Here is a 21651-nt window from a genome sequence, read left to right on the forward strand (position 1 = left end):
TACTGTACAGAGGGGTTACAATTACATGGGCAAGATAATGAGTACATTTCTTATCAAGCATTGTAGCCTCCTCCTTTGTTTCCCCTTCCCACCCCCCCCCCCCCCCCCCCCCCCAATCTTCCTCCCCACCTCTCCCCTCAAATTGTAAAGTTCATTTTCGACATAACGACTTGTACATTTGTAAAACAAAAATATATCTGACTGGGGCTGGGAAGGTGGCTCAGTGGTAGAGTGCTTGCTTTGCATGCATGAGGACCTGAGTTCGATTCTTCAGCACCACATAAGCAGAAAAAGCTGGGAGTGGGGCTGAGGCTCAAGTGGTAGAGTGCTAGTTGACAGCTGAAGAGCTGAGGGACAGCGCCCAGGCCCCGAGTTTAGGCCCCATGACCGAAAAAAAGAAAGAGAAAAGAATATATATATATATATATATATATATATGTATATATATACATATATATATATATGACTATATGAAACCAAAACACAACTTAATGAGAAATAATGGACCTTTGGGAGAGATATATCTGATTATTTCAGTTTTCTCAAGAGAAAGAATGTTATTATGTGTTCAATGCTTTCCTCTGAGCCTTTGAATAATTACTAAAGATTGGTAAATAGGAATTGATGATTTGAAGCAAGTGCTAGTGGTTCACACTTGTAATCCTAACTACTGAGGAGGCTAAGATTTGAGGATTGCAATTCAAAGCCAGCCTGGATAGGAAAGGCCATGAGGCTCCAATTAACCACCAAAAATCTCCAATTAAACATCAAAAAGTATTAAGTGAAGTAAGCCAGGCCCAAAGAAACATAGGTCCCATGGTTTCCCTTATTTGCAATAACTAGTATATGTCTGAGTCAAGCAGAAAAGGTTGATGTTAGGTGAAATGAACCCCAAGATAAGTATTCAAATGTTATTGCTTTCATGCAATTGTTTCTAACATATTTACAAGATGATTTCTTTGTTGCTTTGTATGTCCCTCCCCTACGGTATAATCCCTGCTTTCACTGTATTTGATGTTGGTATACTTTGTGGAGGAGAAGGGAAAAAACAAGTCCTTTAAATAGGGATACAGGTGACCCATTGCATTCATTGTACAATGAAATGTACAAATCGTTATGTCAAAAAACTAACTTTACAACTTTGGCTGAGAGGGGGTGGGGAGTGGGGTGTGGGAGATAAGAAGGGATGGGAAGGGGAAACAAAGGAGGAGACAACAATGCTTGATAAGAAATGTACTCATTATCTTGCCCATGTAATTGTAATCCCTCTGTACGATATTTTCACAATAAAAAGAAACCTATGCAACCCCCCAAAAGTGCTATGAATATTAACTACAAAATATAAACAAATGCTATAAAAGAGAGAATTAATAAAAAAAAAAAAAGGATCTGCCGGGCACTGATGGCTCACACTTGTAATCCTAGCTACTCAGGAGGCTGAGATCTAAGGATCATGGTGCAAAGCTAGCTAGGTCAGGAAAGTCCACGAGACTCTTATCTCCAATTAATGAAAGTTGTGTTGTGGCTCAGAGTGCTAGCCTTGAGTGCAAGAACTCAGGAATAGTGCCTAGGCTCTGAGTTCAAGCCCCATGACTGACAAAAAAGAAAGAAAGGAAGGAAGGAAGGAAGGAAGGAAGGAAGGAAGGAAGGAAGGAAGGAAGGAAAGAAAGAAGGAAGGAAAAGAAAGAAGAAAGAAAGGAAGGAAGGAAGGAAGGAAGGAAGGAAGGAAGGAAGGAAGGAAGGAAGGAAGGAAGGAAGGAAGGAAAGAAAAGAACATGTAGTCAAAATAGAAGAATATTCTGCTGGGTGCCTGTGGCTTACGCCTGTAATCCTAGCTACTCAGCAGGCTGAGATCTGAGGATCATGGTTCAAAGCCATCCTGGGCATGAGACTCTTAGCTCCAATTAACCACCAGAAAACTGGAAGTGGCTCTGTGGCTCAAGTGGTAGAGTACTATCCTTGAGCTGAAGAGCTCAGGGACAGTGCCCAGGCCCAGAGTTCAAGCCCCATGACTGACAAAAAAAAAAAAAAGGAAAGAAGTATATTCTAAAGGCATGGGTAGATTTCTATATGGCTTAGTTTAGTGTCTGAAAGAAAAAAGTGAGAGATTGGAGGTATGATTCAAATGAAAGAGTGCCAGCCATAAACAAAAATGCTGAGGAAAAGCATGAGGACCTGAGTGCAAGTCCTAGTACAGAAAAAAAAAAGGATATTTGATAGTGGGGGAGAGGGACTTGAGTTTTGAGGAAACTTGAGTTTTGTTGTAAGTCACAGGAAACTATGAGCTGGTTCCCAGTTAGTCAGGTGGGACGTTCCATAATCACATTTGCACTTTTCAGGAAGGCATACTGGCCAGGGAGGTGGGGGACACATTGGATGGAGGCAGATAGATAAAGACAACTGAACTAAGTTGAAAACAATAGAGAGGCAAATGCAGTGAGTTGGAGCTGTGAAAGATTTGATGTTCAAGTCAGTAGCTCTAAGCAACTCATGTGATGGGAAAGAATGAGGATTGATATGACGAGCAGACAAGGGCGATTTCTCTGTCATTGAGGAGGACAATTGTTTTCTTCGGAGTCAGAGAACACAAAATAAAGAGCAGGTTTCAGGAAGCCATTAAGTGGCTGCAGGTTTATCCTCAAAGAAACATGTCTATGAAGATTGAAAAAGGCAGCCAGCATGTGGGAGGGTGCATTCTTCCACTGCAGAGTATTTGGGATGTGAACATGCTTTGTTAGTCAAAATGGAACACTTTAAAACAGAGGTAGGGTAGTGTCGTGGAGACAGCATGGATGGGTGAGCTTATGTCTGGGAATCTATTCAAGAATTTTTGTAAGAATATGCCACACTCCATCTTTTTTTAAAAATCAAATACTGAGAGGTAAACCATTCTTAATCCAAATCTGCTTCAAGAGCCTATGTCTTCTTGACACATTCAGAGTAAAGCTTTGGGAAAAAAATTCAGATAAATGGAAATTTAGAAATTGATGATTCTGGCTAGTCTGGTGTGAATTTAATACATCTGAAAACTATTTAATGGGCATAATGGCCATTCAATAGCTATGACCTGGACAGGCTTGGTCGTTTGTGAAAATTTCCAAACAGTGGCATGGGAGGCAGGACAGGGAAGATTAAAAACAAGACCAACCAACTAATAGTTTAAACTGCTTATTAGAAATATTTGGGAAAGAATACATGCGAGTCTGAGGTTTGGAAGGATAAACTTTGAATGCTTCCGGACCATGTCATCCATAGCATCTGAATTCAGGGACCAAACACTTTTTTGACACAAATATGGAAAAATGTCCAACAAGTTGTGTCTGTTTTCAGAATAAATTTTTCATGAAATATCTTAAAATTTCATACCAGGTACTTAAAAGCAAAACAGTCCAAAATGTTGCTTGAGGACACAATAGTTGGTTCTGCTTAAAATTGCCTCAAAATTCATACCTGATGACTTAATCAAATAGGAATAATTTACCAAACTTGTTTCTCTGCATTCCTGGGAGATCACATTTTCAGCAGAGGGTAGGTGGGTGGAAAGGCATTTGAGTTCTTCCGACAAGTGGGCACTGTGTGAAGCGCGGTTTGCACAGAGATCCCAGGGAAGGCAAGCAATCAGGAAGTCTGCTTTAAGAATATTGTAGTGGAGAGATGGTGAGAAAGATATTGACCACACATAGTTATCCATTTCTTGCAACCATTCCTTGTTAAACTATAGCTGGTTGGTATTATATTTCCTCGGATAAGAAGACCATCACTGGACTCTATCAGCAATGACTTTAAAACTTAATGATAAAAAACCTATGCTAAAGAATGATTTAAAATGTGGAATTAATGTCTTAAAATTATAATATATATATATATATATATATATATATATATATGGTGGAGGGCTGGTACTGGGTTTAAACTCAGGGTCTCCTGGTCTCACTGGGCTTTTCTATTTAAGGATGATACTCTTCTGCTTGAGCCATACCTGTACTCCCAGACTTTTGCCAGTTAATTGAATATAAGAATCTCATAATTTTCTGCCTGGGCTGGCTTCAAGCCTTAATCCTTGGATCTCAACCTCCTGAGTAGCTAGGATTACAGGCATTAACCACCAATGCTCAGCTTGGGAAGTTTTTGTTTGTTTGTTTTTACTATTTTTACAAAATTTTGTTACTGTTTTTGTTGTCTTAGGGTTTACTTGGTTTTACTCAATTCTACTGCCTAAGAATTAAAGATTAATGCTTAGTAGTATAATCAAAAGTGCACTTCATGCTGCTTCTCATTTCAGGAGATTTTCCAGTTCATGGATATCAGTACTGTTCTTGAACCTCAACAATAATAATAGGGCCATTCTTGCTCTGATGAGAGAGCGGGGTGCTAAATACTCTCCAGTCTCTGTTTCGTCTAATGCTTACCACAATCTTGAGAGATGGGGACAAGTTTTATCATTTAAAGATAGGAAACTTGAAGCTTGAAGAGCATAACTTTTCCAGGATCACAGAGCATGTTAGCCAAAATGATAAGGATGTACTTCTTCCCAACAGTGAACCTGCGATTTAAATGATAATACAATACAGTGAAACATGTGCTCATTTCTCTAGTTCTTCAGCTCATTAAATAATTTCCATACATGCATTTCATTTGAAGACAGCACTGAATAGTAAGAAAGAAGTTCTTCACATGAAATCAAATCTTTTTATGGTATTCTTGGGAACTATATAGACCACTTTATGATTGTGCTTCAAATCTATGAGTGTTTACAAAGAGGGAAGAAAAAATAACATATGTTATCCCTGACCCTTAATCCTCAGTCACCAAATTTTCTCAGCTACCATTTCTCTTAAATATTAAGTTGCTACAAGCAACTCCCATCTGATTTCTATCAACAAACACAGGCTATCAGAAAAAGCTGCACCAAGATATTTGAATTCTAAAAAGCTTATCTAAGATAAGAATTTGTGTCATTAAGGAAATGGAAAATCAAGTTATCATCCCACTTCACACTTGTATTCATGAACAAGGCCACTTAGAGCTACTTGGGAACTGAAATCTATGTGTCTCTGGGCAAGGGATGTCCTTCTTTAATTGCCCTGCCTGGCTGAGTTCCACCGTGAGTATGCTCCAATGAGAGCACAGTGTTGGAAATGACCTGGCCCAACCCACACAGAGCTGAGATGACAGATTACTCTCCATTATGCTAAAGCTAACTGACTGAGCAGACTCAGTGGGAAAATTCTCCTGCTAACCCTATTCCACACATGTTATATCTCTTATCCCAGTCACTAAGGTGGTAAGTTTGCTAGACCACCATCTCAACCAATAGCTGGATGCAGTGTTTAGCACTGGTCATCTCAGATATATAGGAGTCTGAGATTAGAAAGATCAAAGTTGTAGTCTAGCCTAGATTAAAAAAAGAGCTCAGAAGACCCCATCTCAAAAGAAAAAGTTGGACTCAGTAGAGTGTACCTATCATCTAAGCTATATAGGAAACATAAATACAAGACTGTGGTCTAAAAAGCAACACCTTGTCTCAAAAATAATCAGGGCAAAATGGGTTGTAGGCATGGCCCAACCAGAAGAGTCACTGTCTCAGAACAAAGCACTGAGCTTATACTTCAGTACCACCACATACATGCACAAGAAAATAAATTTAAGTGTCATATTCATATTTTAAGTTTTTATGTCTTTGAGTATGATTTCCATGCACACAATGAGTTATTCGGCGTCCACTAATTTTCAAGAGTAATATTCCTGTCAATTTTTGTTTCAATTTATGAATCATTTTTATAAATATAACAGATTTTGACAAGCATATTTAGTGGCTATAATATACAAATTAAAGTTAAATTTAAGCTGTATTTAAAGATTTATTTGATTTTTCTCTTTTAATGTCTTATTTAATAATTTTTCATATATGATAACCCTCAAGTTAACCTAAATTTCACATACTATTCTTGGGAATTGCATAGACTACTTTATGGTCATGCTTCAAGTCTATGGCTGTCTACAAAGAGAAGAAAAATAACATGCTATCATTGACCCTTGATCCTCAGTCACCAAACTTTAAAAATGTAATGGATTATTTTTTAACATTTTCATCTTAAAATCACATTTTATATTGAAAATGTAAAATGACTTGTCATTGTAACAGTCCATTTTCTCTTAATCACTACAGAAAATCATTACATGTTCACTTACTCACTACTAAAAAAGCAAGTATGAACAATTATTTACTCTAAATAATCCATCCCTTTTTATTAGAGGTTATCATTTTGAACATTCCTATACTTAATTCTTATCATTGAAAATAAAAGCTATCTACTTAAGAAGAAAAAAAAACATGTCATATCAAACAACTCTAGATATAGAGTGCCAAATAATGTTTAAGGTTATCTTCTAATTTGGTTGTACTTTTTTATTGACCCCAGATACTGGCTGGATAGATTATTCCAGATGTGTTTCATGATCCTGGCTGCCTCTATTTTATGGAGCCAAAAACTTTAGGACAGTTGATTTTATCAACTGGGTTGGATTTATCTCATTACTTGATTCCTTTATTGAGCAAGATATATTGTATTCATAAACCACTTTGTTGAATGGCATCTCCTTTGTACAACTAAAGATAATGATAATGTAAAAAAAGAACAGATCACAGAAAGAAGTCAGCAGCCTTCCATCACAGAACATTCCTTGATTCGGTTTTATGTTTCTTCAACTCAAGCTTGAAATGTCTGTGATGTGACATGTCTTGATGAGAATTCTGTATTTTTAAAATATTTATCTTATCTTTAATGTTACAATTCTTCTAGAAATTTAAATAACATCAACTTGAATTCTGGGTTTAGCACAACTTCTTGTGATTTAAAATCAAGGCACTGTGCCCAGCTCAAGATAGCTGTCTTTATTAATACTACATATGAATATTTTAGCCCAAAGTAAACTCAGTCCATTTATGAAGTGACAAACTGAATGGCTCTTAACACCAAAGATTAAAATAAAACTCTTTTTTTTTTTTTTTTGGTCGGTTCGTGGGGCCTGAACTCTGGGCCTGGGCACTGTCCCTCAGCTCTTCAGCTCAAGGCTAGTGCTCTACCACTTGAGCCACAGCGCCACTTTCGGCTTTTTTTCTTTTTGCTTATGTGGTGCTGAGGAATCGAACCCAGGGCCTTGAGCATGCAAGGCAAGCGCTCTACCACTGAGCCACCTTCCCAGCCCTAAAATAAAACTCTTTTGAGCAACAGGGAAGACCTACAATCTTGTGCATATTCTACTACTTTGTAAGCCATTTTTACTTTATAAATTACCTAGTATAATTAGAATATCTAGCTCCTAGTTGGGCCTACAAATGGCTTTTTATATTCATGAATAATAGTCTTGATTTTTGCCTCATCTATAGGAAACAAGATTTGAAATATTTAAAAGCCAAATATCTATGAAAGTGCCTTTTCTACTTACAAAGCTGGGAAATAAAAAGACAGAATGTTGAATAAAAGCAAAGTAGTTATCAACTATTCAGTATAGCTAACAGAAGAAAATAGTATCTTATGTGTTTACTAGGCATTCGAAGAAAAATGCATGCTTGTGACCTTGTTTTCTCCATTGGTATATATTGTTTATTTTCTCCCTTTGTTTTTCTTTATTATTGGGTATAATATTAAAATAATTTAAAATTAAATGCTCAAAAACAGATTGGGAGAGAGTAAGGGAAAAGTATGCTTTATCTAACCTATATAATTGTAACCCCTCTATCCATCACCTTTATAGTAACAATAAAAAATCATGAAAAAACAGATTCTCAAAGTTATCAGTTACATTGCTAACAAGAATTCAGAAAGCTGGGTACCATTGGCTTATACCTGTATTTCAGCTGCTGGGAGAATGAGATTATGAGAATCATGGTTCAAAGTCAGTCTGCACATCCATGCAAGACTCCTTCTCAACCAATAGCTGGGTGTGGTAGCATGTGCCTGTAATCTCATCTGTGATGGGAAGCATGGAAGTGGAGGTATGGCTCAAGTGGTAGAACTCCAGTATTGAGCAGAAAAAGATAAGGTAAAGAACCAGGTCCAGAAATATTTCAGGACAGCAAGAGCCCATTTGAAAAAGAACTAATGTAAATAATCATCCGGAGGCATGACTTAACAGCAGGATGTCTGTGTAACAAATAAAAGGCTTGCAGAGTACCTTCTCCCCTGCCCCAAGACAGACTGACAAAAAGAAAAATAAATTTATGGACTAAATCCAATGCTTAGGCAATTTACAATTCCATTCATTGAACTTCTATAAGTTGTTAAGTTCTTTGACATTAATACCCTACAATCTTCATGTCAAAATAGAGCTTCTGTATAAGGAAAGAATAGATTGTGTGTGAGAAAGAATGCTCTGTATAGACTAGAAAGAAATCTTTTGTTAAAACCTCTTATAGTTGTAAAAGTTGACTGTTACTTTTATCGCTCAAAGACCTCATCATATAGGTAAGTTTAAGTATACTGGAGACAAAAGATGCAAATTAGGTTCCCATCGTTTCGTGTGAATTGTAACTTATGGAGGAAAAGCAAATGCATAATTCAGGTTTACTAGAAGCTATGTCACAACCTCCAAATTTCAGCATTCCCTATTCCAAGCAGACTTCCCTTTTAGAAGGTGAATGTGAGACCTGCTTGAGAACAGAGGCAAGAAAGAACACAAAACCTGATCCATCTGTAGCAAGAACATGACAGTTAATTGTATGCAACATGGAGGGCAAGTCTATCTGGAAATTGACCCATGTCTCTCAGGCCTCCCAGAACCTTCTTTAAAAGGACATGGGGACTTCTCTCTGATAAATTATCTTTTCCAAAACTTTGCTTGTAAAATATTTCATAGAAACCCAAATATGTGGATCTCAGTAATGTCAAATACATTTCCCTCATATCAGATCATCTTACAATATTTAACAGAGGCTATTCACATAAGATATTAGCCATATATGGTTTTTTAAAAATAATTTCAGGTATGAAATTTTTGTTTATTTCTTTGATATAATATTTAGATTTTACATATATGAATGAGCATACAATTGGAACCTTAAAAAGTACTTTTAAAATTGCTAAACGTGTTGTGCTTTTAGATTTTTTTTCTACCTGTATATATTTACAGTATATGTTACAAACTCAATAACCTCTCAGGAAATAAAATTTGTTGATGCTAGTCCATCTGAAATTCCTTTGTGAATTAACCATTGTGTTTTGTATTTTGGAGAACTGACATCTATATTTTTTAAAATCCACATTTTATTAATTTTGATGGACAAGATAAATACTACAGTTATACAAAATGTTAATTTCAGCCTGAGGATACTAAAATTTAACATGAATATAATGAATATAATGAGTAATCATATGTAATCCTGCCTCAATATTTTGAAGATCATTATTTTTCATTAGAAAAATACCTTGTAAAGAAATTAGCACATCTCTTTAGAGGGTATCTATCTTGGCTTTGGGCTGAGATTGCCTTTTGCAAAGCTCATTCATTTTTATTTACATTTCTTGTTTTATTTCAAATTCCCTAGTTGTTTCCTTTCACTTAAATATAGTGTTATACTCAATAAATCTAGGTAACCTTTGTCCTTTGGGGAAAATCAAGTCTTTTCAGTGACAGAGTCAAGCAATCCCATGAGTTTGCTTAAATTTGTAATTTCCACGAACATATGCCTATTTTCTAACTATACACAGCCTGATGAAGAGAAAAGGCCTAAGTTCTCAAATGGAAGTCCCTGTGAATTTGTGAAAGCATAAAACTGTCCCTTCTTCCTCATATAAGGTCTTATTTTATAAGAAACACTGGAAAGTAACCCCTGTGTAGTCACAATCTGAACACAAAAGTTTCAGGTAGAATAATATATAACCATTACAAGTAATTATGAAATAATGCTATAACATTGAACCATAATATTCAATTAAAAATCCTTTTTAGCAGACAAATACATCCCTAATTATTCCTACTTGGGAAAAAACTTTGGAAGAGCACTTCTCTGTTCAAGCATAATATACATTATATGTATATAATATATATATATATAAATATGTATTTTTGTACTTTGCTAGAATATAGATTACTATTTCAGAGTTGTATTATTATTTTCAGGTTCACAAATGCTTGTTTCCCTGTGTAGATGTTGAAATGAGCATGTCAATCATATTGTTACTAAATATGAGTGAATATTAAATCAAGATTTGTCCTACAATTTTTTCTCAATTATTATGAATATTTTTTCAAATTTTCAATTAATGAAAATTTATCATACACGAATGGTATCTCTGTTAACTTTTCTTTAAGAAAAGCAAATTACTCTTTTTCTTAATTTAATTAAATCATATTATACTATATTTTGTAACACCTATGTAGCATTGTGAAGTTATTTTTAGCTCACTTTCAATTCAGACCAACTAAAACTTGTAAATTCTCCATTTATTGCTACTAAAGATTCAATTAAGATGAAATATTAAAACTCTGGGATTTATTATACTGAGTATATCATCTACCCTTTGAAATTTGTGATATAATACTGGACATAGTTCATTTTCATAAATCAATGTTAACAAATTTGTTCACGTTTGTATAATATGTCTTCATAGCATAGTTCCTTTTGTGAAGATAATCTCTAAGGAAATCAAATGATTTTGTGGATTCAAATATCAGTGATTGGGCTGGGAAGGTGGCTCAGTGGTAGAGCACTTGCCTTGCATGCATGAGGCCCTGGGTTCGATTCCTCAGCACCACATAAGCAGAAAGAAAAAGCCGGAAGTGGCGCTGTGGCTCAGGTGGTAGAGCGCTGGCCTTGAGCTGAAGAGTTGAGGGACAGCACCCAGGCCCAGAGTTCAGGCCCCAAGACTGGACTCCAAATATATATATATAAAATCAGTGATTAGTTTCCCAGTTATAATCGTGTATGGCATTCTTGTTAACCCTGAGGTCTGGATTTTGGACCTACATGATACTGTAAAGAAATTGTTGCTTATCCCACTTTTGGGCATTTACCCAAATGTTCACAAACAAGACCATACTAAAGCTACAAGCACAACTATGTTTATTGCAGCATTATTTACTATGGCTAAGATATGGAACCAATCCAGATGCCCCTCAGTAGATGAATGGATCAAGAAAATGTGTATATATACACAATGGAATTCTATGCCTCCATCAGAAACAATAACATTGCCCCATTTGTTAGGAAATGGAAAGGCTTGGAAAAAAATATATTAAGTGAAGTAAGCCAGGCCCAAAGAAACATAGGTCCCACGGTTTCCTTATTTGCAATAACTAGTAAATGTCTGAGTCAAGCAGAAAAGGTCAGATAAGTTGATGAAAGAGAAATGAAACCTAACATATGTATTCAAATGTTTTTTTTACTTTCATGCGATTATTTCTAACACATTTATAAGATTATTTCTTTGTTGCTTTGTATGTCCCTCCCCCATAGTATAACCCCTGCTTTCACTGTATTTGATGTCGGTATAATTTGTGGAGGGGAAGGGGAAAACAAATCATTTAAATAGGGATACAGGTGGACCCATTGCAACAATGAGAAGTATAAGTCGTTACGTTGAAAATGAACTTTACAACTTTGGTGGGGGGTGGGGTGGGGGGAAGTCGGAGGATTGGGTGGGCAGGGGAGGATGGGAAGGAATGGGAAGGGGAAACAAAGGAGGAGGCTACAATGCTTGATAAGAAATGTACTCATTATCTTGCCCATGTAATTGTAACCCCTCTACTCAGTATTCTCACAATAAAAATAAAGAAATTGTTGCTTAACTGCATGAACTGCATTATGAAACTTTGAGTAACACTACTTGGAATTGACTTTGTTTTAGTTAAAATAGACAATACTGTAAATTGGAAGAAATCTAGGAAATAGTAACGCCATTTCCTCCTTTTCACTCATTGTTTCCTATAGCAAATCCACAAAAGCTGAAGATTTTTTTCCCCCTCCCTACAGGTCTGGGATGAAAATCTTGCAAAATCTGCTGAAGCTTGGGCTGCTACTTGCATTTGGGACCATGGACCCTCTTACTTGCTGAGATTTTTGGGCCAAAATCTGTCTGTGCGAACTGGAAGGTAGAGAGAAGTTTCACTGATGCAATTTCTCTACATGACCTTATTAATTAGGAACTTGAATGAAGAACTACACCAACTTTGAGTAATATCAGAAAGAATTTACTGAGTAATCACTGTGTATCAGGCATGGATGCTTGGCCTATGAACTTCTTGATGTCTTTAAGAATTATATCTTTGGTTAAAGGAGAACAATTTCCCCTTTCACCATTGGAGCACACTTCCCAAGGCTGTATTTGTCATAGCCCTCAAAGAATCAAAGAAAGGATGAAGCTGTATCCTATCTCCTCTCTGAGGATAAAGTTGCACGACTTTGTAAAAGCCACTTTGTGTGTGTGTGTGTGTGTGTGTGTGTGTGCACGCGCGCGTGTGTGCACATATGTATTTGTGTATATACTTTCGCATGGTTGTTATACCTGCATATATAAATTAGCAAATAGATAAAACTGAAAACATTTGCATTTACATATTGTTTTCATGGTGACACATTTATACAATAATAAATCAAAAATATATATAAGTATGTAGATATATATATATAGCTGTGTGTAAAGCTATTATTAATAGGATAAGTTTTTCTACTACTGAGGAATGTCATTATCTAACGTTCATTGACTTATCTTATATACATGAGAGGAAAATCAGTGGTCCCATCATTAAATTATGAGTTTCAGTTATTATTCAGGTTCAGATTTAAAGGATAAAGAGATGCATTACTTCATGTATCTAATTCCAGACTATTTATGAAATCGTGGTGAAGGAAAAGTTTGATGTGAATTAAATATGACTTTGGTGATTCCTGAAATATTTACATTTCCCATCAAAATAATCTGCCATATGGACAAATGTAATATCATTGATCATTTTCATGTTTTTCCCTATTTGGAGAAATATAAACTTCTACTAGGTGGTAGTAGTGATGATAAGTGATGATACTTAAGTTATAATGTAACATGAGCTCACTTTATATACTATGCTCTAAGGTCTTCTACTCTCTGTGTTCTCTTTTGATATCTAGATACCGCTCCATCCTTCAGTTGGTAAAGCCATGGTATGACGAAGTGAAAGATTATGCCTTTCCCTACCCTCAGGATTGCAACCCCAGGTGTCCCATGAGATGTTTTGGTCCTATGTGTACACATTATACACAGGTTATTTCAATTAATTTGCTAATTTTTGACTTGTCCTTACAAAATACTTTTATTTGGGTGAACATTCATTTTCTTAACAATATAAGAAAGTATTGGTTTATTTTCACAGATGGTTTGGGCCACTTCTAATCGGATAGGATGTGCAATCCATACTTGCCAAAACATGAATGTCTGGGGATCAGTATGGAGACGTGCAGTATACTTGGTGTGCAACTATGCCCCAAAGTAAGTATCAAGCTTGATGCTCCTTCCCAGATCCTGGAGTTTTGTTAAATCTCTCTGGTTTGATAGGCATATTAGACAGTTAAGCAAGTTAGCTACTGTAGCCTCTAATCTTGAACCTCACCATGCTTCCTACATTCCCTAGAGAATGATAAAGTGAAAAGTTTCACCAGGGCAGGGATTTTGGGTTAAAAATGGGAGCAAAATATTTTGAGACGCTGAAGCTCAATAAATTCTCCTTACCATATTTCTTCTATCATAGTGATTGTAAATATTGTACTTCTCAGACTATTAAGAACTATATAACAGGTATCAGAAAAGAATCTCCTAGGAAATTTATATGATATATCAATACCAGAATGTTGGGAATATTCTGATTTATCAGCAATAGAGTGTCCACTCAACATTTTTACTAGGAAAGCAAAATTTTTCCATCTCTTCTTTTTTAATTAAAAAATATTCAGTGAGACCCATATTGTCTCCATGAAATGTATCCTAAAACTTTATCAAAGATTATAGAATATGCTCATATTTAGGATCATTTCATAATATAAAGATCAACACACACTTGCCAACATTTGACAAAATGTCTTCTTGATAATAATAACGTTTTAGATGAGAAAATGCTCTAATATTTATACAGAGTTCTGTTCCATTTGGAATAAATACTAAAATTTGCAAAGGATTTATGATACTCCTCATGTCTTCCAAAGTAACTCCTAGACGAAGATTTTCTCCACCTATTCCAGTGGGGGTGAGAGGGGATGAGGGAGGGTAACAATGTGTTATGATCAACTGCATTACTCATTGATATGGTTGTGTGCCAGGGCAGTAATTTATAACATTAGAAAAACAATGATTTTCCCTATGGTCCTCTCTTCATCATTATTAGGTGGAAAATAGGATCTCTGCACTATTTTTAAAGCACTTAAAAAAGATGTTTGCATTTGTTTTATAGTTTTAGCTCCACACTTTTTATTAAGCCTTTATCAATTCTCCCTGATATAAATCTGGCAGATAGTAACCAAGTGGTCAAAGAGATGTTTTGCTTCAATTTTTGCATCTTAGTTTTCCATTTGGGGCCAATGAATTCGAATTCTGTAAAGTCACTGATGTGGTATGTTATTTCTTTATAGGTCCAAGAAATTAAAATATTGCATTAACAGAATAATTTCAGTTTTAATAAAAGTGTTTTCTGGACTCTAGATGATGAAGAGTATTTAAATCTTGACTGATAGGAAAATAGAACTTTTCCAGTGTCAATACAGAATTATCTCTAGTTTGCTTTTCAGTGTGAGAAAAAGGAGAGGGAGAAAGGGAAAAGAAAGGGAGAGCAAAAATGTAGTTAGATGGAACAGAATAAGAAATAATAGAATGAGTAATATAGGAATTACTTGATTTACTATTAAATACCATTATCCCATATTCAATAATTGTGATTTATATCAATGTTCATAATCTCGAATTTGGATATAATAAAATTCTACTTCTAAATTTTGTTGACAAAAATATGTTATGCAATTTCTAAAATAGAAACTCGATAAAATTTAGATAGCATAGCCTGGGTTCATATACTTTCATAGCTTTAAGTAACTACATAGAGGGAAATAAAATTATTAACACAGACAGGAAAAGAGAGGGATGAAATTGTGAAATACAGTCATAATAAAATGGCATTGGCTATTTCTAGAGAAGCATAGGATATTATCAAAATTTTGCTGACATTTTCTTATCGCCAAGGCAGAATATGTCATAAAATTAAGTGAAGATGAACAATCATAGAACTCCATTGCACTTAGTAATATGAAAAGTTAATCAGCATAGGCCAATGCCCATGAATATAAAAATATCTGAATATTTTTTGTTTTTGCTAAATACTGTCATATTCTATAGATATGCTTTATAATCACTTCTGAGTCTTACTTAGTTTTAAGGAAAATGATAACTTGCTTCACAGTTTACCCTTTTTCTTTTTTTTCAAAATCTATTAGATTTATTTATTTTTAAAAATTTATTGTAAAGTTAATTAACAGGGGGGGTCAAAGTCCCATAAGTAAGATAATGAGTACATTTCTTTCTAAACACTGTTACCCCTCCCTTATTTTCTCCTGCTTACCCTCCCCACTCTCCTCCCCCCAAGTTGTAAAGTTCATTTCTAACATAATGTCTAGTGAATATCTTTGTTGCATGAGTTCATCCTTTGTCCTGCTGTTTCTGAGAATTACTTTCCCTTTCATGGATCAGATAAGATTATATACAAGCTTATATACAAAGCTTGTATACAACTAAAACAGAAAGAAAAAATAGAAATAACTGTATACGGGACATAATAAGTACCTCTTGTTTCCAATTCTTGGAGTTCATTTTGATATGCTTCATTTTATATGGTTCTATACACTTAGCAATTGGGCTATTGTGATCCCCTGCTAAGAATATCATAGACATATTCTAGTTATTGCAAATGAAAGAAACGAAGAAATCTATATTAAGTATCTTTGGGCCTGGTTTGCTTCACTTAATGTAATTTTTCCCAGGTCTTCCCATTTTCTTACAAATGGGGCAATGTCATTCTTTCTGATGGAAGCATAGAACTCCATTGTGTATATATACCACATCTTCTTGATCCATTCATCTACTGAGGGGCATTTGGGTTGGTTCCATAGCTATGGTAAATGATGCTACAATGAACCTACTTGTGGTGGTAGTTTCAGATGGCCTTGTTTGTGATCATTTGGGTAAATGCCTAGCAGTGGGATTGCTGGGTCATAGGGAAGTTCTATGTTAGTTTTGTGAGGAACTTCCATACTGCTTTCCAGAGTGTTTGAACAAATTTACACTCCCACCAACAATGTAGTAGTGTTCTGTTTTGGCCACATTCCCTCCAGCATCTGTTACTAGATTTCTTGATAATGGCCATTCTAACTGGAGTAAGGTGGAATCTCTTGATTCTGGCCGTTTTTTTTAGACATCATCTTATATTGTCATATGTACATAGCTTTTGACCTTTTCTACTTGCCCTTCACATGTACTAGTTATTGCAAATAAGGGAAACCATGGGACTTACGTTTCTTTGGGCCCGGCTTACTTCACTTAATATAATTTTTCCAAGGCTTTCCATTTCCTAACAAATGGGGTGATGTCATTCTTTCTAATGGAAGCATAGAATTCATATTATATATATACATATATATATATCACATTTTCTTGATCCATTCATCTACTGAGGGGCATCCGGGTTGGTTCCATATCTTAGCTATGGTGAATAATGCTACAATAAACATAGTGGTGCTGGTAAGTTTAGTATGGCTTTGTTTGTGATTGTTTGGGTAGATGCCCAAAAGTGGGATTGCTGGGTCATAGGGGAGATTTATATGCAGTCTTTTGAGGCACTTCCATACTGCTTTCCAAAGTGGTTGAACAACTTTACACTCCCATCAACAATGCAGTAGAGTTCCCTTCTGTCCACATCCCCTCCAGCATCTGTTGTTATTAGAGTTCTTGATTATAGCCATTCTAACTGGGGTGAGGGGGAATCTCAATTTTGTTTTGATTTACATTTCTTTTATGGCTAGAGAGGTTGAGCATTTCTTCATGTGTCTGTTGGCCATTCAATAAATGATGCTGGCAAAATTGGTTAATCATAGAAAACTAAAGCTAAATCCTTATATATCACCCTGCACCAGAATCAACTCCAAATGGTTCGAAGACCTCGAAGTCAAAGCAGACACTCTGAAAACATTACAGGACGGAATAGGAGAAACCCTAGGGCTCCTTGGCACAGGCCAAATTTTTTTTTGTCGGTTGTGGAGCTTGAACTCTGGGCCTGGGTGCTGTCCCTCAGCTTTTCAGCTCGAGGCTAGCACTGTACTGCTTGAGCCACAGCACCACTTCCAGCTTTTTCTGCTTATGTGGTTCTGAGGAATTCTGAGGGCCTCATGCATGCAAGGCAAGCACTCTACCACTGAGCCACCTTCACAGCCCCCGAAATTTTCTTAATAGAGACCCAGAAATACAACAAATCAAAGAAAGGTTGGACAAATGGGATTGCATGAAGCTGCAGAGCTCCTGCATGGCAAAGGACATAGCTAGCAAGATCAATAGAAAGCCCACAGATTGGGAGAAGATCTTCACTAGCCATACAACGGACAAGGGTCTCATATCTAAAGTATACCTGGAACTCAAAAAATTAAATCCCCCAACAACAAATCCTCAAAAAAAAAAAAAAACAAAACTGCCCGACGAATAAGTGGACTAACGACTTAAAGAGAAACTTCTCTGAAGAGGAAATAAGATTCTGGCCTTTTATCTTAAATTTTCCTCACCTTGCTTTCCCAAATCTTGTTTCTTTGTATTTTAATTATTAGAAATCATGCTACTGAAATGTATTTATTACTATCTCCTTCTGAATTAAGAAATCCCAATGACAATCAGATATTGCAGGCTTTTTGAAGTATCTTAAATGGTGTATGTGGCTCATTATTACAATTATGACAATCAGTACAATGACAGAAAAAAATACTAGCAAAACAAAGTAGTTTAATTGAAAACATTCAGTGTTATTAAAGCTACCAAAATTTAGTAGACATGAATTTATATGTGGAAAAGGTTTGGAATCATTATTTGAGCCATTATTCTCTTATAATAAGAATAATTTTCCCTGGATCCTTATTTTTATAAAGGCTGGAATCTAAAATATTTTACAACATTGGAAACACATTTTATGAACATTTATAGCCTATTTATTGGGTATAAGATGTCTTCTTAGTTATTTCTCAGTTTCCAGCCTTCCAGCAAATGCTTAGTATTTCTTGACCATCCTTAGAGAACATTAGAATGGTTTTCGTAGGAGTAAATTTAAGTGGCTTGACCTTGTGCTCTAGGCTGTGAGAGACAGGACAGATGTGAATAGAATAACCCTAATGTTCATCATGCTTGGTGTGACCTCAATGAGTATCTATAAATTATTTAGACATTCTTAACATACTGAAAGAGGTAGTATTTGAAAATAAAAAATAGAATAAGTTAATGCGGGAATAAAAACTATATGTCACTTTCAGTGTGTTTTAAATTTCTTAAAACAATTGTCATGTCAACACATGGGAATATTCACTTGAGGACAATCTAATATTTGTAAATGGGTGAGGGGCACTAATGCCAGTTTCCTCTTTTCTCTCCTAGAGGCAATTGGATTGGAGAAGCACCATATAAAGTGGGAGTGCCATGTTCATCTTGTCCACCCAGCTATGGGGGAACCTGTACTGACAATATGTGCTTTCCAGGAGTAACGACAAACTACCTGTACTGGTTTAAATAAGCTTATCCTTTTCTCCAGAAACCTACCATGTTGCTGAGAATCATAGGCCTCTCTATCTATCTATCTATATCTATATATGTTGAATTTTGCACATTTTATACATATTTTGTGGTAATCTTATTCTCATTTTAGTCTTCATTTGTACAGTGTTTGTCTAGTAATGTTGTTTAATCTTTGGACACAATCTAAATGACCATCTGTATTTTCTGGTCTTTAAGTCCAAATTAAACAATGTTTATGTAATGATGGCATAGCAGATACAACTAACTACAAAAATTTCATTGCAGGATAATTCCATTACTATGTTCCTAAGGAATAAAAGATATGCTTAACCTGTAATGTGTGCACACACATATATACATATATCATATGTTACATGATACACATGTGTATATGTATGTACACACATAAAATATGTGACACATCACATAGATAATAATATGATTCTGTACTTTAATTGAAGGACATTTAAAAATATTCCAAAATGTACTTGGCAGTGGGACAGCTTCAGTACCATTTCTACAATACAGACAAAATGATAGTTTGCAAAGTAACACTTAAAGAGCTTCACTTAAGAATAATGAATATTATTTTGGAGATATTTTATTTTTGTTTTTGGTCTACTCAAATATATGCTCAATTTATGTAAGTTTCTGGATCATGCCAGCTGTTATTCAGTTTCTTTATAAGAAATCAGTAGTCATGTGTTGAGTGTTTGAGACATGCAAGGCCCTTGGTTACATTGATAATTGCAAGGTATAGAAACTATGGTTCTTGCCCTTAGAAAGCTTACAAAAATATTTAGGAAATAATTTGAACCAGAGATCTTGCTACAATTTTTTTCTTATTAGTTCCCACTTTATTAAGATAAGAGATATTGGCCAGAACATTTGGTAAGCTCTTTAATGCATAGATTTTATGTCTTATTTTAAGTTTTATAACTACAGGGGCAGCCACTACAGCTGAACAGATGATGTATCAGTGCAAATTGTTTTCTTCCATTAAATCAGTTTTGGCCTGTAAGATTCTGGATACCAATAGAGAAGGTACAACTTAGTAATAAGATGAAAAGTGTAAAAAAAGTTTTTACCCTTCAGTTTGAGTAACAAAATTGATTTTTAATATTTAATTTTTCATGTGGTTTTGAGGGAACAAACAACAGCATTCAATTGCAGATGGAATCAGAATAAGCTATGCCATCTAGTATGTAAATATAATTTTCTGGAAAATGTACCTATAATACTTGGAATAACAAAGGGAAGGGGATAATTAACCATTGGGTAGACTTTTCTAGAGAAGAATAAAAAAGATCAAGTTAAGGACTTCAGAAGAGCACAGGTGTGTTGTGGGTCTACTACGTGTTAAGGCCCTTTGGTAACAGTTGAAGGAGTTCAGAAAGATATGTGTGGAGTGTTAAGGGCATTTTACCTGTTTTGCTTGTCATTATTTAAGGAAAATTTTCCACCTATTATTTGGTGCTTTGAGGATCACATTAAAGATCTTCATGCATATTATACTGTCACAATTTTGTTAATATAATCCTCTTTGGATATTTTTCTAAGGACTATTATCAAACTTTATTTTATTTTTCTATAGAGAAAAAAATGTTCAGTTCCTTATTAACTTTGATTATAAAAAATCATTATGAAAATCTCCCTCTTGTGATATAGAAATCATTTAGGAAATCTTTATCAGAGAGGAAAATATAACATTTGAGTCAAGACACTGAACCCATTATAGTTCAAATCTGTATGCGTTTTATTCAGGTTGTATACTGCTTTCATAAGTTTGGATAGGTAATAAATATTTACCCTGGAGAGTGCAAATAGCCGAAGGATGCTTACATATTTGCAGTTTCTAGGGTCAAGGCATTGAATGACGAATAGTTAAATAGATACACTCAATGAGAGACGATCCATCATCTGGAAACTTGAGTCTAACTCATGCCAAACAACTCACCCAATTACTTTAAAAAGAGAATATGGTAACCAATGTGTTGCTATCATACTATTCTGCCTTTGTGAACACACATATTACCATGTTAAAAATACATATTTTGGGTAATGAAATGGAGAACAGAAGTAATTATATGATTTAGGCTTTATCAGATTTCATCTAAGATAACTATGCAATTGGAAAGAAAGCCCATTAGTAGAATATTGGTTGATTTATCTAGACAGTGCTTCCACTTCAATATCATGATTGTATTCTACAAAATCTTCAGAAAAGACTTTTAAACACAAGGTGCTTGTTTGCAGCTCCAGTTCTCTTGTTGCTTAAGTAGCTTTTATTTTCAGTTTTAAAGAATGATTTTGATATATGATCTGGGCTTTATGGCAGTAAGTATGATATCAAATTTACCATGTCAATAGAAATTTATGAAAAATATAGTTTATAGACCTCCTTATTAACAGAAACTTTGTCTATTAACAGAAACAGAATCATTGTATATAACCCACCAATATTTCATAGTGGTTGGAATGTAATAAGGATTTAGTAAATGCTTACTTAAATGGATGTTTTGAATTAGCTAGAAAGTCTAAATGTGCAGTATTGAAACAAATCTCACCTTTACATCCCCTTTTCTAAAGAAAAGATGAAAATATTTTAAGGGTAAACCTTTGAATGTAATTTTAAAAAAAGGCCAGATACAGATACATTACCAAACATTTGATTACATTTTCACAATTCTTTCCAAACAATAACTCGAGCCATAAGTATTTACAGTTTAACAACTAATCTGAAAACAATGGGTATATTTGCTGTTGTGTCTGTACTTTTAAAAATTGTAGTATAGCCAGGAGCCGGAGGCCCACACCTGTAATCCTAGCTACTCAGGAGGCTGAGAGCTGAGATTCGCGGTTCAAAGCCAGC

At 35.1% G+C, this 21651-nt stretch overlaps 1 protein-coding gene across 1 annotated transcript in view; it reads left to right on the forward strand.

The window, feature by feature from the left end:
- The window catches only part of Pi15 (peptidase inhibitor 15), a 27995-nt gene extending 9170 nt beyond the window's left edge, over positions 1-18825 (forward strand). Inside the window, exons 2-5 of the mRNA XM_013028440.1 lie at positions 11975-12093; positions 13109-13241; positions 13351-13466; positions 18642-18825. Of these exons, the coding sequence (XP_012883894.1) occupies positions 11975-12093; positions 13109-13241; positions 13351-13466; positions 18642-18777 (504 nt within the window). The 3' untranslated portion in view covers positions 18778-18825. The remainder of the gene's footprint in view (positions 1-11974; positions 12094-13108; positions 13242-13350; positions 13467-18641) is intronic.
- Positions 18826-21651: the final 2826 nt, after the last annotated feature.

This window comes from Dipodomys ordii, unplaced genomic scaffold (assembly GCF_000151885.1).
Source record: "Dipodomys ordii isolate 6190 unplaced genomic scaffold, Dord_2.0 Scaffold109, whole genome shotgun sequence".
Lineage (NCBI taxonomy): Eukaryota > Metazoa > Chordata > Mammalia > Rodentia > Heteromyidae > Dipodomys > Dipodomys ordii.